General features: G+C 33.2%; 1 protein-coding gene across 2 annotated transcripts; it reads left to right on the forward strand.

Moving 5' to 3' along the window:
- Positions 1-23,183: 23,183 nt before the first annotated feature.
- Positions 23,184-25,420, forward strand: LOC105780095 (uncharacterized). 2 transcript variants are annotated; one of them, XM_052629362.1, is made up of 3 exons: positions 23,184-24,056; positions 24,646-24,826; positions 25,095-25,420. In XM_052629362.1, the coding sequence occupies exons 1-3, from the start codon at positions 23,638-23,640 to the stop codon at positions 25,122-25,124; spliced, it is 630 nt and encodes a 209-aa protein (XP_052485322.1). In that variant the 5' UTR covers positions 23,184-23,637; the 3' UTR covers positions 25,125-25,420. The 2 variants fall into 2 exon arrangements, with proteins under 2 accessions (XP_052485322.1, XP_012459666.1); XM_012604212.2 differs by having other exon boundaries at positions 23,186-24,056; positions 24,646-25,420.
- The last annotated feature ends 805 nt before the right edge of the window (positions 25,421-26,225 follow it).

The raw sequence follows: 26,225 nt of genomic DNA on the forward strand, positions 1-26,225 counted from the left end.
ATATACAACTTTTTCTCAATTCACTCCTATCACAATTCAAGGCTACCAAATGTGAAGTTCTTTGGTCCTTTACACTATGCCTATGGTGTTGTACCAAAGGCTTATGCTCAAATGAAGGCTTTCTTTTTCGAGGGAACCTCTTCCTATTGTCTGGTGATCATTGTTTATTTAAGTCTTATCACCGACACGACATCTCGTTATTTTGCTAAATCGATGCTTTTTGACAATAAAATCTGAAGAGAAAGACCTTATTTAGACTCTTCCTTCTCAAATTTCCAACCTTTAAACTTGGTGCATTCTAAACAATAGTCCTGTTTCAGGTTCCTGTATTATTTAGAAATTTCTAAAGTAATATGCAAAACTTCCCTTGTGAAAGTTTTATTAGTCCATTAATCATTATTCCAATGCAACATGCTTGCAAAAGGGTCATAACAATGGATAAGAATAAAATTAGCTCTGAGCATAGCTCGAAAGGAATAATTTATCAAAAATAGTAAAGAATGGCACCAAAGAAATTGATTGGGAATGTGTATCTTGGAAAAGAATGAGGTATTCCAAGAACAAGAAATTCAATAGTATGAAAATTGGGTGCCCTAGATACCGCAGTTTGAACTTCTCTGTACAAACTTTTTGAAGACAATTCTGAGTTTGACATGTGTTTAAGAGATCCACAGTACTCTGCCAATGCCCCAAGATGTTGCCTACCCTTTCCTGATAATTTAGGTATAACAAGATCACCACATGCCCCAATCTGGTTAGAATTTGAGTTGCTCTAATCACCTCGTGCCCCATTCTGATCAATATTTGAGCCGCCCTTTTCGGGTTTTCAACTCAAATCCCCTTTGGTCTCAAGGTGCCCTTTGCGGGTTTTCACTTTGGCCTCTCCATTTTATTTTCTTTTTCTTTTTATCACTTTCATTTTTATTTTGATTTTGACCCCTTTTTTATTTTTTTTTGAATCTGAACTCATAGGATTAGGCAAGTCCTCGTTATCCCTTTTGATCAGAACAAAATTTCTTTCATAGAGCCTTTTGGGGAAAATTTTAACTATGACGAAAACTTTGGATCTTCCTTTTCGATTAAGATGAAATCCAACAATGGAGAAATGGCAACTTGACTTCGACAGGCTAAACCATGATGAGCCAAAGAAGAAGGCATTATCCCGGCAAAGAATCCTAAATGCATCGTTCATGATGTTAATCTTGAACATACTGTAAATTTTGATATCGTATTGTTGTTCAGATTACAATGTCAGTGCTTACCCAAGCATATCCTGATATGACCATACGAAGACATCTTTGAACCCTTTGAAATAACTCAACAAGGTTCTGCTTCATTTCTTCGGTTATGCACGTTCCCTTCAGGTCACAATCTCCATTGTCTCCTCATGAGGTAAGATTTCATTCCTGTTCTACCATCCTCAACAAGTCTGAAAATAGGCTACAATCTATGTCATCTTTAAAGCCATGAGATCCCTCTAAACACAAATCCCACTCAAAAGGAACTTCTGAGTCCGTAACAGCATCACTCATGTCATTGATATCTGGGGACCCATAGTAGGTACCAAAAAATATACAAAAGAATGTATGAATAATCATTTGTACAATTATGAATGAATAAAAGAATAATATGGAAGAAGATCCGAAAGAATGAAAGTATAATTATTCGAAAAGAATGAAAGAATATTGGCTAAAAAAATGAATGCAAAGATGTATTTTATTAGAATAACGACGTTCAGACATGAGCCTATTTCATAAAGGAATTATTATTGCCTCTAAGCTGAAGGCAACAAGTGTGTTTGAAACATTACTTTGAGTAATCTCTAAATACTACAGGGGTTTCTTCTGCAGTCTAATTATTTAGACCACTCCCAAGTCTATAAGGGTGAAAATCTGACAGGGTCCCTTCTTGAGTTGTTTCATCGTGAACACTTCTCAACACCCCTTCATATATTGCATTCAATCATGACTGGGTACTAGATGAGCCATCCATCTTGACATTACCCATGTTGATAAACTTTTCAACTAGCTTTTTGAAGGTAATGCAATTCTCTATAGAGTGTCCCGTAATTCCCGCATGATAATTGCATTGTGCACTTGCGTCGTACCATTTGGGATACGAAGGCTGTGGAGGCTTCACATGTAAAGGAGAAAAAACATGCGCATTGAATAAGCTTTGATACAGCTTCTTGTATGAAATTGGCATTGGCGTGAACTGGAGTTTTTCAATACCTTGCTTCACATATGATTCTTGTCTTGATGAACCCTGCTGATTAGCAATCAATTTACTGTACGTGTTCACGCTGTTTACCTCACTTTCTTTTTCTTTTAAGGCTTGCCTTCTGTTATTTCCTTCAGCATCAATCTTTTCGCTCCTTATGACGCTTTCAATCATTTCACCATTCATGATTATGTCAGAAAAGCTTTTTGTGGCACTCCCTAACATATGTGTGATGAACGGAGCTTTCAATGTATTTATGAATAGCATTGTCATTTCCCTTTTTCAAGAGTGGTGGCTGAACTTGGATGGTGACCTCCCTCCACCTCTGTGCGTATTGCCTAAAGCTTTCATTTGATTTCTTTTCCAAATTCTGCAAGGTGATTCTATCAGGAACCATATCTGTCACATGATTGTATTGTTTTATGAATGTCTGCGCTAAATCCCTCCATGAACCAATCAGGGTACGGCTCAATTGATTGTACCATTTAGATGCTACCCCTATGAGGCTATCCTGGAAACAATGTATCAGCAGCTGGTCATTATTAACATACCCAGTCATCCGCCTACAAAACATAGTTATATAAGCTTCGGGGCTACTAGTCCCATTGTACTTCTCAAAATCAGGCATTTTGAACTTGTAAGGGAGCACTAAATCAGGAACCAAGCTCAATTCTTTAGCATCAACCCTATAATAGCTTTCAGTATTTTCCATCACTCTAAATTTTTCTTCTAGCCATTTGTACTTTGCTTCTAGCTGTTTTGAGGATTCATCCTTCATTTTCTCTCTTTCAGCCATTTCATCAAAGTCAGGGATAGTAGGATTAACAAGGTTATCTCCCGGGTTAGAGCCCGATCCAACTTGAAAATTCATTGGTATTGAAGCATTGGTCTGTAACTGCTGAGACTTAATGGTGACAGAATATTTGCGTGGATATACCTCAACATGCTGAGGGGTAGAGCCTAAGGGATAAACAGGTCCCTCACTGTCTCCTTCTTCAATATTGAGCACAAAGTCTTTCCCTTTATCCACTCCTCCCGTCAACAGTTGAGTCAACTTATCCATCATACTCCCCTGAGATTCCATTATTTTATCCATCATTTTTTGTTGAATTTTCTCAAGCTGCTCATTCATTTGTTGTTGAAGCTGATCTTGCATTTCCTTCTGGAACTGTTCTAGCCTTTGATCCATGTCATTAGTTTCCGAACGAGTACCGTAGCGGTGTTTGGTAGGTTGATTGGTTTCCAGATTAACTGAGGAGTGATTTAAATTAATTAGAATCTTTTGATGAATTTTAATGCTATTATATCATGTAATGCGAATGCATGAAATAAATGCACAAAGAGAAGTTGATTCTGATTCAATTCCATTTAGAGAACTTTACTAGAAAACAAATCTCTTTATATAAAGTGGATATTTATACGGCCTTGCCCTCATAGGCGAAGATATTTGATCCTCTTCTTTATTCGAGCGTTAAGATGAATCTCACGAACTCTTCAAAAAAACATCTCTTCTATATTCTTTTTGCTCGATCCAGGCCGTAACTTGTTGCTCACTCATTCTCGTGATGCTCGTTGGCTTCTCTTTAAGAAGGTTCAGCAGCTCTCGAATTATCTTTTTCATCTTGAATTCTTGGGCAACGGAGCCATGGTCGTGTAATCCTCCATTAAATTATCATCTTTCTCTTATCACATGTTCTTGGACAATATTCGGACAACCATATTGTCATCCCCTTTATCAAGAAACCCATTTTCTTATGACAAGTTCTCTATTTAGCAATTGAACGTGAATCAACACCTCTTTTTTAAGATGCAAATGCAATGCAATAATAAAAACAACATAAAAAACAAGTTAGTACAAAGTAAAAGCAAATGAATAAAGTACCTACTCGGGAAACCACTAGGGTTTGATGTAATTATTCCTAAGGTGGGCAACTAGGGTTCAGTATATGTAGTTTGGCTCTAAGGTAAGGGTACCTGAACTAGCAGATTCCTCGATCCTCACCCATTATAGGCTCATACGGACCAAGTTCAATTCAGGGGAATACATTTCCCTATGGCTGCACGGAGATGAAAATCTCACGAAGACATAGGTACAGATGTATCCCGAAAGTAATCCGCTATCCTGCACGGAGGTGAAGACCTCACGAAGGAAATAGCTTCTCACTCCCACTTAAAAGGATATAATCGAGTGGTTATGTAATGCAATATGCAGAAACATCAAAATTCAAACCAATAAAGTAATTACAAACCGAAGTATTATAATCGTAACAAAAATGGACAAAATACAACAAAATAATCGTAAATTTACCACGTTTTCAGGTGACCTCTAGGCATTCGGTGTGATTTTACCTAGGGTAGGCCCCTAAGGCTCATTATATGCGGTTCGGTTCTACAGTAAAGGTACCCGAACCAGCAGATTCTTCGATCTTCATCCATTATAGGCTCATATAGATCAAGTTCGGTTCAGGGGAACACATTTTCCCTATGACTATACGGAGATGAGAATCTCACGAAGGCGTAGGTATCGATGTATTCCGAAAGCGATCCACTATCCTATACGGAGGTGAAAACCTCACGAAGGAATAGTTTCTCACTCCCACTTAGAAGGGTAAAATTATCCAACACATGTAATGTACAATGCAAAAAAAAGCAATTTAAAGTACTTAGATCAATTAAGCATGAAAATAATGAATGCAAGAGGATTTTTAAAACAAGTTTCATTTTTTCGACTATAAGACAAAAATTAATCAACTTTGTGGCTCGACTCTCAAAAGTCCCCAGTGGAGTCGCCAAGCTGTCGAAACTATTTTTTAAAAACAAAAAATTTAGGTTGTCGACTTTAAAAAATGAAAATTGGGAGTCGCCACCAATCTTTTATTAAGGTGTGATTGGATCACCTAAAAAACGGCTTTGGTCTACGAGTTTTAGAAAAACAGATTCGGGAGTCAGTTACGTACGAGAAAGGATTAGCACCCTCATAACGCCCAAAATTGGTACCTAGTTAATTAATTACTGCCTTAATGTCGAAAATTTGAAAAATATAATCCTTAGCACAAACTTAAAAACGTTACTTATTAAGACCCTCATCATTTCGAAGAAAGAAAATGTCACACCCAATGCGTTAGGGCACAACATTCTAATTTCCTCAAAAATGAATTAGTCTAAAACTCGTGTAATAAAAATTTAAAAGAATATTCATCTGTTTAAGATTTAAGAATTCGCGGACCAATACGTTAGGGCACAATTCCTCAAAATCCCAAACTTGAAATATTTCCTTTATTATTTTTTAGAAAAATCTTCATTTCGAGAAACCAATGCGCCACATCCAATACGTAAGGACATAACGTGTTGAATTCCCAATAATTAGTTCTTATTTTTTGATTAAAGAGAAATTCTTGATTGTTAGATTTAAAGAAGAAAATCAGAACCCAATACGTTAGGGCTCAATTTCCTTTAAAATCCTAAATACAAGCATTCTCTCAATTTTGAAAAGTTTGAAATCGAGTAAAAAAAATATGTGATGCTACATTAAATATACAATGCAATAATAAATATTACAAATGGCATAGAAATAATATAAATGAATAAATAAAATCAATATACATAATAAAAATAATCACATACAAAATATCAAATAAATAAAAAAACAATTCTTTTTAACCTATAAACGAAAACATGAATTAATAATCGGATGAAGAAAATAAATAAAATATAAAGAATAAAAGGCACATAATATATGCATTGAAAAAGTCATACACATAATTTACATATAAAATCTTGGGTTATGAAACTTATACACACATGATGCATTTATGAAAATAAAGAAAAAATATAAATTATAAAGTATACAAAAACATATATTTGCATTTTTAAAAATAAATATATTTATATATATATAAATAAATAAAATTGTTTAAAAATATTAATATGTATACATACATATATATAATAAAATAAATATATACATATAGATTATAAAAATAAAATAAAAATAATTATATTATACTACAAAAATAAATATATGTATGTAAAAAATATATATACATATATTTAAAAAATAATTAAATATGAAAAAGAATAAAAAAACTAATTAATAAAAAAATAAAGAAAATGAAAAAGGACTAATTTGAACTGTAAGTAAAAATTCTGAGGCAAATCTGTAAATAAATGGAGGCCAAAGGACTAAATGAGACGCGCGAATTTCATAGAGGGGCTGGAAGGGAAATTTTCCCTTCTCCTCTAAAACGGCGCCGTTGCAAGTTGGACCAAATTGAAATTGAAATCAATAAAAGGGTAAAAATTAAAAGAATAAAAAAAACTTAATTGTAAAAATATAAAAAGGCGGAGGGGCTAAAAGCACAATTTGCCCCTCCGCATGAAAAACATGCGGATCCTGGGTCCGGGTCGGGTCGACGCGCGAATCCTCCCTTCAAAACAGCACCGTTTTCAATCGGCTATTTAAGCCAAAATTATAAAAAAATTCATTTCTTCATTCCTTCAAAAAAAATCGAAAATCCCTTCAAAAAAAGCTCTCAACCTCCTCTGTCCTCCGGCCATCGGTCGGTCATCGACCACCACGTCGGCCACCGGCCTCTGACGATGGCACCACCATCTGCGGTGGCCGAAAAAGAGGAAAATAACCCTTTCGGCTCTCTTGACCCTACCAAGCCCAAATAAGGGTTTGAAATCTCTGAAAGAACCAGCAGAAAAAGTGAAGAGAAATCGAAACCTTTCAGTTTCCGGCCACCAATCCTCAGGGGGTGGCTCCCTCAATCTTTCCACGGTGAGACAGACCCGAACACAGGTGTTTTCAAACCCTTTTCTTTCTTTTATTTATTATATTTTATTTACTTGTAATAAAATACAAAAAAAAAGAAACAGTAGTTCGAAAAGAGTCTCAACCTTTGGATTTTTCAATTACCCTCTACTCTTTTGGTATTTTGTATGTGTATTGTGAAATATTTTCTATTCTTTTTATTGATTTCTCCCTCGGGATCCTTTTTACAGTGTATTTAGTAGCTTTTTATAACAAACAATGAAACAAAAAAATGGAAAGAAAATCTATTCGTATCTGCTTTATTTTGCGATCTTCTTGATTTTCTTGCCATATTCATTGTCTATACTGCCCTATTTCTTTCTTACTATGCAAGTGCACGGGGATGCGGCTAGCGCGGAGTACTTGGTTGCGGCGCAAGGCTTACCCTAGAAAACCTAGGGTTTTTTTGTTTTGAAACTGTTTTGGGCCTATGCTTGTGATTGGGCCGCTGTATTTTAGGTTTAGGTCGTATTGGCCCACTGTAATTTGGACTCTATTTTTCTATTTATTTTTATATTTGTTTACTAAGAGCCGTTTAGACTCGGGCCAAAATCGGGTATTACAATTACAGACAAAAACTCAGCTACTTTATCAATCCCAAATTCATCGAACATCTCCTTAGAAAAATCAACAAACACTTACACCTCTGTATTCCTATCCGAAGCCATCTTAGCAAGCCTATCACAACTTTATTCCTCTCTTTTGGAAAATAATGTAGTTCTTTGTTCATCTTAAATTAATGCAAACAAATAATTTAGATTAAATTATGTCATAATCATTATGTGGATAGAATAAACAATATTTAAATATATTTTTAAATTAATTATTTTTAAAAAATATTTTTTCAATAATAGTAGTTTGAAAGGTAATTTTTACATAATATAGTTAAATTGTTTTAAGATATTATATAAAAATTAAAAGAGACAAATTTTTATTATATTATTTAGGATAAACTATACTAACAATCCTCTAACTTTGTTTAAATTTTCATTTTGTCATTGACTTTTTAAAACTTATGAAAATGTCACTATCGTTTTAGGTCATTACAAAAAAAAAGTCCTTTGTTTTTTTTTTTGTCATTATTGGGGTAACATGCATCTAACGTGACACGTTAAATATGCCATGTATTTTTTAAAAAAATATTTCCTTTCCATTTTTAATATTAAAATATTTATTGCTTTTATTTCTTTTATTTTTCGATGCACAATTTTCCTCCCATTTTCTCTTATTCTCTATTTCATTTTTTTTCCTTATCTTCTTCTTCTTCCCAACAAACCCTAGTTGTCGATTCCACCATCGTTGGTGGTTTTCTCCAAACATCGAACCCACTAAAATAACCCTTTCATTTCCTTGTTTCAATCTCTCGAATTAAGTCCCTAAGAAACTTCCCTGAAGGCCACCAAATCTAAAATCTAGGCCCGGAAGAGAACACCTCGATCTGTTGGTTCGTCATGTCACGCCCAATTTTTTGATCAAAAACTTGGCCATATTGGAACAACAAACCTTGAGTTATTTTATATGTTTTAATTAGATCCTACGGTATCTTATGTGTACCAAATTGAAATTTTTAGGGGATGAATTAACATTTATGATAATTTTCAATTTTAATTTAATTTGAGTTAGTGCTTACATGAAAGGGTTGGTGCTTACATGAAAAGGGTTGAACGGTAAATAAGAGAATGACTATTTAAGGGAGAAAAGTAGGAAAAGATGATCATCATCTTTCTTTCTTCAATTGGAGCACAAAAGAGAAAAATGGAGAAACTATTTTCAAGGTTCAACAATCGACCCTTGCATAAGGAGTGAAGGAGTCGAGTTGCATGCTAAAAAAAAATGTATATATGTAGCAAAGTACCTTAATCAAAGGTGAAATTTGTGAACTGGTAATGTTCCTATACTTTTATATGTCTTTTGATTTTGAAAGAAAGAAATGACTTGCGGACATCTGACTAAATGTTGGTTGTGGATTGCAAGGAAAAGAAGCATGTTAAGTGGAGAGTTTACTCTGCATGTTGTTAGAATTCGATTGTCTTACTCATAAATGTTTCACAGTCGATCTTATATTGTTGTTACTGTTTAGTCGAGAAAGATGGAGAGGGACAAAACGACAAGGGGAAACTCAAGCTAGCAAGTGATACATCATTGAGGTGTTTTGTCTATGAGTTACTGAACTCAAATGTTCAATGTTTGTCTTACATACCTTTGTACTATGTTGTTCTGGTTGTGTGTTATGCTTATGAGGAAGAGATACCTTGTCGTGGTAAAGTTTCCAAAATTGCGAATGTACGTTACGAGATAAGGTGTATGTTGTTGTAAACTCAAGTTTTTGTGTATGATGATATCTAAATTATCCGCCAATTACCTTGCAATTTGTGGTTTTGATGAGTTTTCTGTTGTAATGTTGATGCATGCTAAGTTGGTGTGGAAATGCATGCCTTATTCTAAGCATAAGTTTGTTGTATTGATAAGTAGTTTCTGGGTAAATTACTATTTATTACGATATATTGTTGATGCTTGATATGTGTTATTTTGATGAAAATAAATTATATGCGGAGTATGGAGGGACGTAATGATGGATGAATGAATAAGGAGATGTCATGTTATGTACATTGCACCACATGTTATTTGGCTTTGAGGAGGTTTGGTTGGACTGTATGGGGATTTATGAGCACAAGTATATGAGTGAGAGCTTTTCTCAAGTATGAGACTCTACGGAGTCTAAGGCTCTAAACCCCATGTATGCATGCAATTCCAATGGCCATAGGCATAATCAAGTTATGACGGTCCGTTGACTTGTCCTCATGTTCAAAGTTATAATAATTCGTGGGATTTGTCCTTTCAACACTCCATACCCGACTTGATCGTCAGATTCAAATTATAAGGTGCTACACTCCATATTCAAATTTAACTAACACATTCCTTACTACAATCCGCATTTTTTAAAACAGTGCAAGACAATAATATTTATAACAACGTTACTAATTGACCTCACAAATCTCAAGAATCTATTTCACTGATGAAATCTTTAATTTAAGGTACAACGTTTTCACGAAGTATCTTTAATCTATTGAATATTTAATAAGTACTGAAATTATATTCTAACAATTTAATTACAAATATGACAAGGACCTTGATGCCTAGCCTTTAAGTCGCCCAACTTTATGCATATTACATCTAAGGATCATGTCCATTTGAGCAAGGCAGATTCTATCCTAGTCCCTCCTTGAATTGGCTTACTTGTATTTGGTATATCTCCCTCAATGATACCATTGAACGCATCCTAGAGAACAATTCATCTTGCTTGATTGCAGTTGATCTACTACTAACGACTTGAAAACAAAAGATTCCATGTACCACTATACGAAGCCTTGCACACATAAGATTTCCATTGGTGATATTTGATAGATGTAATATCATAATACAATTTTAATAGCGATTGTTCCCTTGGCTTCAATAATCAAGGATGAAAAATGGTCAAGGCTTTTCAATATTTTCTCAAATAACTAGGGAGCTATGTAGGAATGGGTTCCTAGTTTCTTACATGGTTGAAGAAAAGGGCATATGGTATTAAACCACAAGAAGGCCTTCATTTTTTTCGTTGCCACTAATGTTTAACCTATAGCTTAAATGGTGATATGAAGGGAAGCAACTCCTCAAAGAAATCCTCTTAACATAAGCGTGTCCAATCGCCACCCTAATTACCCTACCTAAGCCTACTAAAATAGAATGGTTAGCCAACTTGCCTTCAGAATAGGAAGGGAATGCGTGACACCTTGGGATCATACCCTAAGGTATTTAAGCCCTAGATCCCGTACTTGAGGGCTCTCTCTCTCTCTCTCTCTCTCTCTCTCTCTCTCTCTCTCTCTCTCTCTCTCTCTCTCTCTCTCTCTCTCTTTTTTCTTTCCATATTGTCTCCTTTGGAACACCTTAACCCTCCAAATAACTAAATCTCCACCTCGAAACCCCCTACACGGCAGCTCTCCACCTTACCTTAACCTAGGTGAACCTTTGTTTGATACACCATCAACAATCCTCTTTTGAAGAAGTGATAAGTTTCATTGATCACCTTTTGAAGGTTGGGATGCTGCTTATTGGTAGTGGAAGACACCTGGTTTCAGATATAATGAATGGCCATTGCTATTGATGGAAACATGTTGATGTATCCTTTCCAATCTCAAATAATTCAGAACCCATCACTCTCCAGCTTCTACAAAAAACCAATGAAAAAAATCTGCTTTTAATCTTTCCTGGATTTGAAACCCTGAAAGAGACACATTACTAGCTAGGGGCTTCTGCCTGAAAAAGATAAACATTAAACATGCATGTGGTGATGCATTTTGTAGATCTGTAGATTATTTGTATATAGATATCAGCATGTGGTACCCAACAGGGAAGAATAAAACCCACATGTTCATGTTCGTGCCAATTATGAATAGAAAGATTCAAATTTATGCAAGGAAATGGATCACTTATACTTTTTAAGTTTATAGCCTCCCTTGTACAACTCACAATCATATAAATAATTAAAGATTGATATCCTTTGATTTTAATTGAAATCCTTTGTGTTTCAAGCTGAATTAGAACTTTCTCATTCTCTGTTTCCATGGATAATTTTTTTTTCTAAAAAAAAAGGTCAGATATCTTTGTTTATTGGTTGAATGCCATTGTTATCTTTTTATAGCAAGTCGATCAGCATGGAATTGTTTTTGTTGTTTGATTGAATAACAAAGAAGTTTGATTGTGCATTTCATCCGCATATTAAGATAACGCAGTTGTTTAATAATTTTTTTTGTTTTGGGATTTTAGGATTGGGTGGAAGATGATTGAATTTGAGAGTATTTGTTGGATTTTAACTCATTTCATCAATTTTCATTTTCGCTTTTTTTTTTAAATTCATTTTTCCATTTTAACTTGGGTTAGTATTTTGTATATTGACACAGTACTTTTTTAACTCTTCAAGCATAGTTAAAAGTTTATCATGTGTCCTATTTCTCTTATATATATATATATTCTATTATACTTTGTAGGACACTTGAACTTGCTGTGTATTAAATATTTTTCCTCCTAGTATTAAAAATATCATGTCATTTTAAGAGAACTTTACTTGTAGTGTATCAATATCTTTTCACTTTAACCACTAATCAATTTAGTCTCGGTATTATTTTTACTGATCATTTTAATTTAATAACACTTAATAATTTGATCTTTTTGATTTGTACTTGACTTGTAATTATTCTATTATAACTATCTACTAACTCAACTCAACCAAATCTGTTCATTAAAGAACTAAATAAGCTCATCCAACGTAAGGGTGGTGATGTCTTTAGCTTCCTCGATCATGGTAACTTCATTAGCAAATCGGTCAGGACCTTAAAACTTTACGCACCAGTTTAACTGTAGAAGTAGGATAATTGCATCCCTAAAGTCAAATCTAAGTTGCCACAATCACTCTCCCCAAAACCTCACAATACAAATGATATAACCCTCAAAAAATGCCTAAGTAAAATGTGTTTGAATACACAATAATCTATTCTCAAAATCACAAGAAAAACACCTACAAAATGTACACCCTGCTGTGTGAAATCAAGAACCTATAATAGGCTTTGAATAACTTTATCTCTAAGTCAAACTAGGATAGGTCAGCAACATTCAACAAGTTCAATCCTACCTGAAGTAAACATGATCAACTCCATGGTAAATAAATTTCCAACTTGAATTAGATCTGATCCTTTAAGAAACAAGAATTTCTAGTCAAAGTTGAACTTCTAATTCAAGTCGAAATTGTGACCCCACTTGAATAAGACTTTAAACTCTTTCAAATCTAAATTTTATCACTTGGTTATCTTAAATAATATTCAAATTACATACATCAGCTTCCAAGAGATAATGATAAAGGATACTCAATCGTCTACTTCTTCTCCAAGTCATCCAACAGAATGATAATCTAATTAATCGCATATCAAATATCTCTAGTTACTCATTTGTCGCATGTAATTAAAAAGTCAAACATGCCAACATTAAAAACTTCAACCGAATCACAACTGTTGTTTTGACAAATGTTAATTTCTTAAATTAACTAAATTCTATGTATAAGAGCAATCTCCATATTTTTCTGCAGTGCCTTTGTTGCTGACAAATTCAGAAGCTTGCTTTGCTTAGCTTAGCTTAGCTTAGCTCAGCTCAAGCACCAAAGAACCAAAGAAGCCGCAAAACAAAGGCCGCCTTTAAAAGAGAGGTTATTCGTGATAGATGATGATCATTCTCTCTTTAGCTGCGAGTTGATAAACCCAAATCAACATATATCCATACACTCGGACCTACCTTTCAAAGATGATTGAGGTATAGCTAAGGTTTAATTATGCTGGCCAATTTAAAACTTTGTAAAAGCCATGTAGACTTTCACTTTGCTTTATCTTAAACAGGGTTGAAAAGTTGTAGATCCCATATTTAGAGTTGGAAAACTTTAACATCTCGTATGTGACATTTTTATTTGTTTGTTTCGTCTGTAATTTTTTTAAATGTGAGATGATTGGATTTTAATATTCAAACTTTTGTTTTCCTAGGAGGGAAACCATTAAAAATATATATAACATGTTCACATTTTTGTCCAACATTTCCAAACCCATTTTAAAAAGTGGTTTCTTTATAATTAAATTATCCTTAAAATAAAGAAATTAGGCAAATCTTTACGTTCAGAAGCAACTCTTTTCATTCGCAATTTTCTTATTCTTCCTTTCTTTCTTTTATATATATATATCCAGTGATATCCTAATTTATTTTTTTTAATTTCATATATGTACTTGAAAAAATTTATAGTGTTTAATTCAGATTTTAAAGTTGATTTAGTGAAAGTTAATTGTTAATATTATTAGATTCAAATTTTTCATGATTTTGCTCATAGAATAAATTTAGTTCGTTTACTTTTTGTTTTTAATTTGGAAAATGTGATTTAATTTGGGTTTTAGAATCGATTTGATAAAAATTCATAATTAATTAATAATTAAACACTAAAAATTAACATTTTGAAGTACCAAAATATATAAACTTTTTCAAATATATTAATAAATAGTGTCAAAAATTTAAAACAAATAAATATTTTTAACATCGTAATTTCACTCTGGCTTTTGTATTGTTGACGGAAAGACAGATGGTTTCATTACGTAAAACAGTGTGGTATATTTTAAAATATAAAAAATCGTTATTTAATTGTTAAAGTTTTAATTTTTATTATATAAGAAAAGGTTTTGTCTATGTATATCTAAATTAGACAATATTAATTAAATGATATAATAAATGTATCTGTGCACAGTGGATAAAACCTCCCAATACTTTTTTATTTATTTGATTGAAATTTGCGTTTTAAGTTTTTATATTTTTGAAAATTTACAAAATATCGTTTGAAACTTCATGTTAAATTGTTAAATTTTAGAGTAATATTTAGAAATAAAATACACTTACTTAATAACCAAATAATTAAACATAAAATTACAATAAATTTAACCATGTTAATGAAATTTTAAAATCTAAATTTTTGAAAAAGTAAAATGTTTAATTTTCATTGAAATTTCCCCCCTCTTATTTTAAAAAAAAAAATCTATTGTTATCAGATGCATGCATGTGTATCAGTCTCCATGCACAGTACCCCAATGGACCCTTTCGTATATCAGTTTTGTCTCCATTATTCTTTTGCCTGATGTGATCACTGATCAAAATCAAGTACAGTCCAGACATCAATTGTATATTTTTCTTAATAACTATTATATATTTTTCTCTTTTTTTGTCCTTTTTTAATATATGAAAAAAGTTGTTAAATTATAAAAAAAAATGTCACAGTGTATATATCAAGCTTTCAGAAAAATAAGTTATGTCAAATTATTTAAGGAGTTAAATGAAAAAAAAGGCTGAAATTATGATTTGGAAATATACATTTCTAAAAGAAAAGAATAGAAATAATTAAATTAACTAAATCCACTAAAATGTATAGTATATGAATTTTTAATTTAATAAGAAAATGTTGTTAATCCTCAAAATTTACTCAAGTTTAAGATTAATCTCTTAACTTTAAAAAATTTTAAAAATTGAATATTTTAAGTACTGGAATTGGATAATCAGATTTATTATTTAAATGGCACTCAAACCATTATTTCGAATAATTTTTCTTTTTAATTTTAGATAAAAAATAAGATTATTTATGTATGTATCAACAATTCCATATACAATTATTATAATTAAGCAATATTCCACTTACAAAATCACCCTTATTTCTTACCGAGACTTCTTCAACGCCTACTATTTGTAATTTCATAAATTTTAATTTTATATTTTTGAATTTTAAAATTTTAGTCCTCATCAAATGAGAGCAGTCAAAATTCATTAAATCAAATCATGTTATTAATCTTGCACTATCGTAAATTGTGAACTTAATCTTTGTTCTACAGTTTCATCAAATTTAGTAACTATATTTTTAAAATTTTAAAATTTTAGTTTTGACTCAAATGATAATCATACAATCTATGAACTAAAATGATGTTGCTTTTTAGAGATTATCATATGAAAAGAGTAAGTTGATATAACATTACACATGCTATAATATGTTTGCCATATAAAATTTTAAAAATAACATAGTTTAACTTTACAAACTTAATGATTACCATTTAATTAGAACTAAAATTTTAAAATACGAAGAATTGTTGAAATGTATAGTATTTTCATCTCACTAAATAAGGTTACAATCTCTAGTTTATATACAAACTATTATCGGTGGAAATCAAACTAATTAACTACTTTAAAGCTAACTATCTATATTTACAATCAACAACTTCTATACTCCCCCTCAAGTTGGTGGATGAAATAAGTCCCTCATTCCTAACTTGTTTATCAAATGCTCATGTTGTTAAATAGCAAGTCTTTTTGTTAACACATTCGCAAGCTGCTCTTTTGTCGAGATATGCTCAATTTGAAGCAATCCTTGTATTTTTTTCTCTTACAAAATGACAATCAATCTCTATGTGATTTGTTCTTTCATGAAACACAGGATTGTTTTCTATTTGAATCGCAACTTTATTATCGCAAAATAATTTGGCTAGTTCTTTGTTCTTAAACCCAAGTTCATCCAACAACCCACTTAACCAAACAATTTTCGCAGTTGTTAATTCCATACTTCTATATTATACCTCGACTGATGATCTACAAATCAAATTTTGTTTTTCGATTTCCATGATATTAATGAGTTTCTTATTTTTACACAATATCACGTGACTAACTTTCTTGACATAGGATGAGATCCCCAATCTGAGTCACAATATGCTTTTTAATCGAAAGAACCCTTTTACTGAGAAAAACAAGTCTCGCCCTTGATCTTCTTTCACATAACGTACAATTTCGAGTGTCACCTTGTAATGTGATTTTTTTTTTCGTTGCATGAACTAACTCAGATGTTGCACTGCAAAAGCTATATCAGGCCTTGTATGAGTCAAATATAACAATCTTCCAATTAGTCGTTGATACAACTGTGTCTCTGATAAAACTTCATCATCTTGGTTGGCTTGAATCGCTTCATTGTATTCTACAGATGTCAACTTTAAATTTTGCTATAAAGGAGTAACAACCACTTTTCCTCTGGTGAGACCCATTTCTGAAACTAACTCCAGAGCATACTTTTGTTGACTCAATACAATCCCTACCTTAGATCGAAAAACTTCAATACCTAGAAAATACTTGAGATCCCCTAAATCCTTCATTTTGAAACTTTGATGTAGCACTTATTTCAGTTCATAAATAAGCTTGTCACCATTTCCAATTATTAACAGATTACACACATATATAAGCATTATGACAACTTGACCCCCAACTCTTTTAGTGAATAGAGAATAATCATGCTTACTTTGTGAATATCCATTGAGTAGAAGAGCTTCTGTGAGCTTCTTATTCCATTATCTTTAGGCTTGTTTCAATCCATAAAGAAAGTTTCACAGTCGACAAACTTGAGTCTCCCTTTAAGTGTGAAAACCAAGCGGAAGCATCATGTAAACTTCTTCAGACAAATCACCTTGTAAAAATGCATTATAAACATCCATCTAAAATAGTGGCTAGCTATGTTGAACAGTAAGAGCGATAATAGTTCCTACCATGACCTGTTTGGCAACCAGAGGAAAAGTGTCATGATAGTCAACACTCTCTGCTAAGTAAACCCTTTTTTAACAAGACGAGCTTTAAAGCGTTCAATCGTGCCATTAGAATTATATTTCACCTTGAAGACCTATTTGCAACCAATGGGTGTTTTACCAAAGGGTAAACGAACTACATCCCAAGTGACATTTGATTCCAATACATAAATCCCTTTTTTAAATGTTATAATACTTAACATTCATAATTCACGAGAGAATTGTGCCCTAACTTACTGGGCTTCAATTTTTCTGATGAATTTAGGTAGTCGAGTATCTCTTTTGTAATAAAAACCTTATGATTTCTAAATAAAGCTTTTGAGATTTCAAATTGTTGGATCCTAACTTACTGGATGTGACATTTTGTTATCCTGATTTTAAAATAAAGGCAATGTCTGATGGTTAAGAACTTCGAGAAATCGAAACCTAACTTACTGGATTTGGATTTCTTGTTGGACTTAAATGACCAAACATCCTTTTCAAAATGCATGAATTTCAAATTTTAAAAATTAAAAAGACATACTTAATTTTGATGATTGAATTGTTGCACTCTAACTCACTAAGTGTGGCAATTCATTTATTTAAAATGAGTACATCTTGCTATTCAATTCAATTTAAAATGAGTACAATCAATTCGATACCAATTTTGGGCGTTACGAGGGTGCTAACCCTTCCTCGTGCGTAACCAACTCTCGAACCTATTTTCTCAAAATTCGCAGACCTCAAATTGTTTTCAAGGTGATCCGATCACACCTCAATAAAAGATTGGTGGCGACTCTCATTTTTATTTTCAAAGTCGATCCCCGTTTTTTTCAAAAAAGTGGTTTCGACATTCATCTTTAAAAGCATTAGTATAATTTTTAGGTTCAAGAATATGAGAAATAGAAGCAACAAAAGAATGAGTGTGAGAAGGCAAATGATGGGAAGCGAAAGAAGATGAAAGAGGATACTAACCTATCTGAAGTGGAGAGAAAGAAGATGTGTGAGAGCAGTAGACATAATCTCGTAACCATATGGGTGACTTGGAGGGTTGTGTAGTATGGCAGACAGGCTCAGAAACGGGACCATGTGGTGATACAATGGGTAAAGAAGACGAACCAAGTGAAGGCTCAAACACTAAAGGGTCAACGGGTAAGAAATCTGACACTTAGGCTAGAAGCATATGTATATAGTGGTTCATTTGAACAATCGAATGGAACAATATAAGATGGGGAAGAGAAATTAGATGGATGAATAGTAGTATGAAGGATATGGGGAAATGATGAAATGGTGGAACCAAGTGACGGGACAAAAAGCTATTGAGTGGATTGGTTAGGTGACATTGATGAGATAGGTGGGATCGGTTATCAACTAAGGTAAGAAATTGTGAGTCAAAAAAAGGGTGAATAGTGTTAAGAGGAAAAAAGGTCTGATGGGATTGGGTAAATTTAAAAGGGAAAATATTTTCATAAAAGAGAACATCCCAACTAACAAACAAAACTTTAGTGGTGATATTATATAGGAGATTAATAACTCTTGAAAAGAGTCATATTTCAAGCCTTTAAATTGAAGTATTTGCTTGTAATTAAGAAAATATGTTTGCATTTTGGACTTATTACAAAGCATTACATACTAAAGCTTGGATTGTGTTTTAATTGTAAATATATGTTACTTTTAATTGCTGGAAAGAGGTTTAGTAGTCTTTGATAGTAGGTGCAGGTAGGATGAAAGAGGCAAGAAGAAGGAAAAGAGGAAGAGGGAAAGAGAACGAAGGAGGTGAAATATTGCCACGACAAATGGTAGGATAGATTGCCAACAGAAATGTCATGGAAAGAGGTTTGGTAGTCTTTGATAGTCTTTGGTAGTTTTGAATACATGCATGCAAGCTCAAGACATAATTGACTGTATCTTATGTTCTTAGGTGGATTTGAATCTAAAAAGATTAAATACATCAAACTATTAATCGATTGATACAACCAAGTATTCGAAAGAATAATTGCGGCACTCTAGACATAGAAGTTTTGATCTGTACAGGTGAAGAACGTTAGTATGGTTATCATTCTTGAGTCTTGTAAACATACACAGACTCATGATAATAACTAAAGTCTGACTTTTTAAAGAAGTAGACTGCAGTAGAAATTCTCTAGGTTGTAATTAGTCAAAATTTTGCCATGGCATTATTATGTTATGAAAATATTCCCTGAGTAATTCCAACCTTTATCATTCAACAGCAGAAATACCCTCTACTTATTCTTTGTGAATTGCCACGAAATTCATATTTCTTTGTCATTTTTTTATAATTGATATTATTAGTTTAGTCATTAATTCCCTTCATCAATTTATACTATGTTTCTTTTGTATAGTTTAATTAGTTAAATATATATTAATACTTTACCAATTGTAATCAATTTTCGATCTATGTGGAGACGGTACTCACTCATCATTATATTACTTGAATCGGCATATACACTTGTACATTTCCAGTACATATTTACATGCAATAAAGATGACCTTTTTTGAATCGATGAATAACCCATAAAAATAGAGGATAAAGGACGATGAGAAAACTTATCTAAGTTGTAAGATTTTTGGCCTAAGCAAGACACCCAAAAACCCGTAAATGAGACAAAGAAGGAGATTTATAATATAACATTTTGAACGAGGTTTTCCAATTTAAAATGGAAGTAGGCATTCGATTCATAGGATAAATTGTTGTCAAAAGACACTTTTCCCAAAATTTAGTAGGAACATTCGGATTGAAATTTAATGGCAGAAGCAACTTCTAAAAAATATCAATGTTTTCGTTCAACAACACCATTTTGTTGAGCTGTGCGAACAAATAAACTTTGATGAGTAATTCCCAAGGAAGTAAACAAAGGATTACACTCAGAATTAAAAAAAAAATTGGTATCATTATCACTTTGAAATATTTTGATAGGTAAAAAAATTGAATATGGATAAGAGTAATGAATTGTTTTAAAATAACAACGGTATCAGTCTTTAATTTGAAAAGAAAAACCCATGCCGTTCTCGAAAAATCATGAACAATTGTGAGAAAAAAAATGATGCCTCGAATGTGTTTGAACTTTGTAAAGACCCCATAAATCAAGATGAACTAAATCAAAAGGGGTTGTAGCTCTTGAATGACTAATAGGAAAAGGAAGTCTTGTTTGTTTAGCCAAAAGGCATGTTACATAATCAAATTTATTGAGTTTGGAAAAAGAAATATTCTCAAAGTGAACATGCCAAAAAAATGAAGTATCTTTAGTAGCCAAGGAGACAATTGATGATGTGGATAAACAAGGTGGTTGACAAAGAGGGGATTGTAACACAAGTATGTAGAGACCATGTTGCTCCTTACCAATCGCCTTTACATGTCCACTGCAGAGGTCCTGAAGAAACAAAAATGAAGATAAAAAATAAAAAAATGTAAGTCTCGTGTTAACTTGGAAATGGAAAGAAATTTAAAATTAAAATTCGTACATGAAAGACATTCGTAAGTTTAACAGAAGGAAATAAAGTGTATGTGCTAGTATGAGTTATTGAAACCGATTTGCCAGTGGGTAATTGGACAAAAGATGACTTTGAAGCACATAAAGCAAGAGATTCAAGACATTTTCCATCATATATCATATGATTTATAGCCCCATTATCCAAAATCCACTAGAAGGAAGATGGCTTAGGAACCATACTTGCCATATAAGCAATTCCTTCAATTGTAGTGACCGCTTGTTTAGAATCATTATTTAATAGGCTTAAAAACTATTAATATTATTCTTAAGGGAATATTGACTAAACATGATTAGCCATGGAACCAATTGACTTGAGCTTAGTGAACTTAAAATCTAGAGGAAAACCAATTAACTTGTAACAAGAGTCTCTTTTATGCCCTTACACCTTACAATGATCACAAATCCCATTAAATTGTTTCTTTCAAGTTTACATATTGAAAGAATACAAGGTCGTGCATTAAAATAAGAGACACTCTAGAAGAATGCAGTTGTTGGGATTCTTCTTGTACTAACATGGAATAGGCAAGATTCATTGAGGGAAGAGGTTACATAATCAAGATCTGACTACGAAGTGCAACATAAGAATTATTAAGACCCATTTCACAATTATAGGAAGAAACTGGTACTAACACATCATACTCATCCCAAAGTAACTTTAACCGAGTAAAAAACACTGAAATAGAAGCAGTACCTTGAACATGAGAGGCAATTTCATGATGAAGAAAAATAACTTGAATCATATCAACTTTATCATAACATTCTTTCAAGTATTTCCACACTTGTGCAACATTAGTGGCAAATACGATCCTAACTGATAACTTAGTGCTAACACTATTCAGAATCCATGATAAAACAATTGCATTATAACGATCTCATTTTGGTTGAAGGGCAGGAGGAATAGAGTCCCTTACACGATCCATCAACAAAGCCGAGTTTATTCTTGGCTAGTAATGCAATACACATGGAACGACTCTAAATGGCATAATTCTCATGGTCGGCCAACTGATGAGAAACCAACTAAACAGCTGGTGTGTCAGAAGGATGAATATAACCGGATGATTAAAATAAATAATAGTGCAAGAATCACCACCACTACATGAAACATCCAAGATTATGATTGGAAAAACCAACGAACCAAGAGAGTTACGAGAAACAAGAGAAGAAACCAATCAATACGATTTGTGTTTACGTGGCACTGCTAACAAATTCAATGGTGTCATGTGGTAGCCTTTCACTATGTCATACAACAAACATAGATTAAAAAATTAAAAATATTTAAAAATATAAATTAATAAAAAAAACTATGTTTTTCACATTTGTTCAATTTTATTCTAATTTTTTAGAATTAAAAAAAACCTTTACATATTTTAAAATTCTATATATTTTTAATTTCAAAATGATAATATAAATAACCTAATATTTTATAAAAAAATAAAAAAATATTTAAAATTACTAAAAACACATTTGAAATAAATTTGGGCATGGTTGTCCAAGTTCATACTAAGAATCTACAACGTGGCACCATTGAATTGGCTAGCAATGTTATGTTAGTACAAACTAACAATGTTAATATAGACTACCAGCCTAATTCACTGAATACAAGTTCAAGTACCAACTAGTGTCACGACGCTATAATTTTAGTCTCGCAATTCATGTGACCTTAAGCGATTTTTTGAGTTCAAATCTGCCTAAATTAGCCTAACTCTGAAAGAATAATGAAAGAACAAAAAATACCACAAGAAAGCAACACACACTAGGTGTTTGAGTAAATGTTCTCAAAGTATCTCTATTACTTTGAAGGTTAACAATTAAGTGATTACAAACGAGAGAGAAAACTTATATTTATAGTTAAGCTCCTCCAAATCCAACAGTATAGATCGAATTACATCGACGGTTGAAATTAGTGCATATTTATAAGATGAGAGTCTTAAGAGATTTAAACTCTATATATTTTTACCCTTAGGATTTATAATAATTACCCTGGTAACTCCAGTTTTACTAAGATGTTTCACTCAAAGTTTCAAGTAGATAAATTTCTCCACATATTTTACGAATTGAGTCAATTTAAGTTGATTGAATGAGCCTAATTTAATCGATTGACCTCCATAGGACTTTTTTGTAAATTTGTAATGAACTTTAATCCGCACTATGTGACACTAAGTCCAAAAATAATTAAAGACCTAGATAAAAATGTTTTAATTTAAAAAGGAACAAAATAAATATTAAACCACACGAAAAAAATAAATAAAAGAAAAAAACAGAAACGACAAAAAAGTGGCTGTTTAGTTTTCCAAGGTGAAATTATTTGGTAATCTCAAAAATATTCATTGAGTTATTCAAAGGAGAATGGGTACTTCAAATATCAAACGTCCGATTATCTAAAGATTCACAAATCACAACTTAATGATACCATCGGACGTACAGAATCTGCTTCAGACAAAGATCCCAAAGTACCCACCATCAAATCTTCCTCTTTTAACTTGGTTTCTTCTTATCATAATTAAAATAAATAAATATCAAATCTCTTCTCAGTCCTCAATTCTTCTGTGCATTAACTGTATGTTTCTGTTCTTCTTTTGCAGTGCCTGTCTCTGTCTCTGTCTGAACGACACTTCTAATAGACCATCACTCCTCTCTTATCTCTTTCCTCACCATTTTTCTTAGGTTTTATTTATTAAGCCATGAATGTTCTCTAAATCTTCCCCTTTGTTTTGGGTGTTTCCATTTTATAAGTTTTCTTTCTTATTGAAACGTTTATGGAATTAAAGGGTGAGATATTAAAATGGAAACTTATTTAAATCCCCATTTTTTATCTTAGTTTTGCTAAAACCCCATCCAAAGCTTGAAACTTTAAGCCTATCAAGCGTTTATATCTTCAAACTATTGAGACATTATAAGCGAATCTAACTCCAAAGTTAAGTTTTGAGCTTCTGGGTCTTTTCTAGAGATGTCCCACATCGATTTAGAGCAAGGAACTCACCGCCGCGACGGGAGTGACGTCAGCTCCAGGGAGGCTAGCGTCTGCTTCTCGGAAGCCGACGAGGGTTCATGCTACTCTCAGTTTTATTCCACTGCAGGTGGTTCTTACGACGATTACAGCTTCACCGAGGGAGAGATTGACGGCGGCGCCTCGGATTCCAGGAGGGTGTCGGATTGTTCAGTGGAGGCGGAGAATGAGGGAGGAGTTGCTGAAATCAAGGTGCATTTGGCCAAAGTGGAGAAAGATTGTAGAATTTGTCATTTGGGTTTGGAAAGTAACAGCCGTGAATCCGGGGTTCCTATTGAATTGGGTTGTTCTTGTAAAGATGATCTTGCTGCTGCTCATAAACTTTGTGCTGAGGCATGGTTCAAGATCAGAGGAAATAAGTAAGTAAAAACATTTCTATTGACTTGGAATTTACTCTTTCTTGATAACATTAACTACCCACTCAAGGGAACGAAGAGTTAAAATTTTTGGTTATTTTGATAAGGTGAAAAATGCATTTGATTTGCTTAATGGAGAAGAAATTAAAGTAATGCTTAAAGCTTTAAAAACTCTCCTACGATATGTTTTAAGACTAAACCGACAAATTAATTGCTGTTAAGTGCTTTGTTTTTTTGTGATTTAGGAATCTCTCTATCATTGTATGAAAGTGAAGATTTGACCTTTTTTGATGCATTCCCTTTGATTAAAGATCATTGCTTGGTGGTATGCCACTTTGGAAGTTTTTTAACTAATGGTTCCCTATTATTGACATTATATGAGTGGTGCAAGTAGCTCTCTGATTCTTGCTCTTGGCAGCTTGTGCATTGGCATGTTCTGCACTTCATGCATGTCCGGATTTATGTAATGTTTTGTCGAAACAACTGTTGATGCAATAACTATGCATAGAACTGTTATCATGGCAGATGAACATGGCTTCATTATGTATATAATTGAAGATATTGATAATTCAAGTCTGCTTAATTGTTTAAGGACTTGCGAGATTTGTCATTCTATTGCACGCAATGTAGTTGGAGTGAACGAGGGTACGGATCAATCGAACGACACCAACAGTTCCACGACAACAGCTGCAGTCCCAGGACCAGCAGCTCATACAGACACTCCAAGTTTCTGGCATGGCCACCGCATCCTCAATTTTCTCCTTGCTTGCATGGTATTTGCATTTGTGATATCATGGCTCTTTCACTTCAATATGCCATCATCCTAAAATTCGGTACCACATGTTCTTGAACAAAATCGAACGAATGAAACGGAGATGAATAATAATATAGTCTTAGAGAGTTCAACATACCCAATATATTAAAAATAAAATTTGAAAACCTGTACAACTATTCGGGTTTTTCTTTTTTTGCTCCTATTGACTTCCAAATTGGTGTTATCTTTGTTGGAACGTTTCATGGGCGTCACTTTCCACCCTTAAGCTTAAACAGGCAAAAGGAAATGGATATTAAAGCAGTGGGGACACTCAAGAAAACGCATTTGGCCTTTTCATTCAAGTAAGACGAGGCAGTGTCTGGCATAGACGGTTGTTTGATGACACCATGGTCCCGCCATCAATGAACTACATAAGACAGACAAGATTCTTTTGTCTCTTATCTTCTGCTGTTCTAAACCTTCAAAAATCTTGCCTCCCTGTATGCCTCATTAATGCACAAGTGGTCGACTTGAAAAGGGTATTACATTAATGTAGCAAACAACCAAGTATAAAATTGTAAACAAAGGCCTTTCCCAGTGCCATTTTTGTGGACTTGTCACAATGAAAATTGAACGTGGAAAAAAAAAAGATTCGATATCCTATTACAAGTATATGTTGCCATCTGTGGAGTTAACATGGAAGCCTATAATCAAGAAATGGACCCAAGAAATGAGATGACCACATAAAACATAACAATCCCTGTTTCAGTTTAAGCTGGCCCTGGTCACACTCATCCAACAAGGAGAAAAGGATAACAAAATCATACGAATCAAGGGAGTCTATGTCCGATAGGTGGTGGCATAAGCATAGCCACCCACTTGGGGGGCAGAGGTCAAACATGCAGCAATTATGGAATTTTGCAGCATCTTCTCTAAGCTCTCAGCTTCCTATTATTGACCAGTTCGTTCAAGTATATATTACTAAATAAAACATCTTTGTGGATTCCATTCAGTTCCACATGATCTCCCCACATTTTGTCAATTACTAAACCGGGAATGCTCCAGAGCAATGGCTCCATGTTGGAATCTGTACTCCTTTCAACATGGCCACTTTGCTCTATTATTGTATTCCTTTGAAGATAAACGTGCAGCAGTTAAAACATTATTGTGCATGAAAGATGAAGCAGCCTGGCTTTGATGATTGAAGGAAAAAAGACGAATTTTTTTTCCCGCACATTACTATGCCTGGGGACAGTTCGCACTAGCTTTACATAACCATCACATGCATCAGTGAAGAAATGAAAAGTAGTCATGTGCTCGTCCAATTTTAGTTGCAGGAATCTGAGTTTTCTAAAAGCCATTCTACTATAATTTCCATTTTAAGTTTGGTTTTCAGTTCTCCTAAAGATTCGGGTCAA

This window comes from Gossypium raimondii, chromosome 4 (genome assembly GCF_025698545.1).
Source record: "Gossypium raimondii isolate GPD5lz chromosome 4, ASM2569854v1, whole genome shotgun sequence".
Classification (NCBI taxonomy): domain Eukaryota; kingdom Viridiplantae; phylum Streptophyta; class Magnoliopsida; order Malvales; family Malvaceae; genus Gossypium; species Gossypium raimondii.

What these genes read in the sequence shown, in the direction of transcription:
- LOC105780095 (XM_012604212.2), top strand. Translation starts at nt 23,638, where the DNA reads ATGTCCCACATCGATTTAGAGCAAGGAACTCACCGCCGCGACGGGAGT. An exon ending in TTCAAGATCAGAGGAAATAA is followed by an intron (nt 24,057 to 24,645) that starts GTAAGTAAAAAC and finishes TAATTGTTTAAG; the next exon opens with GACTTGCGAGATTTGTCATT.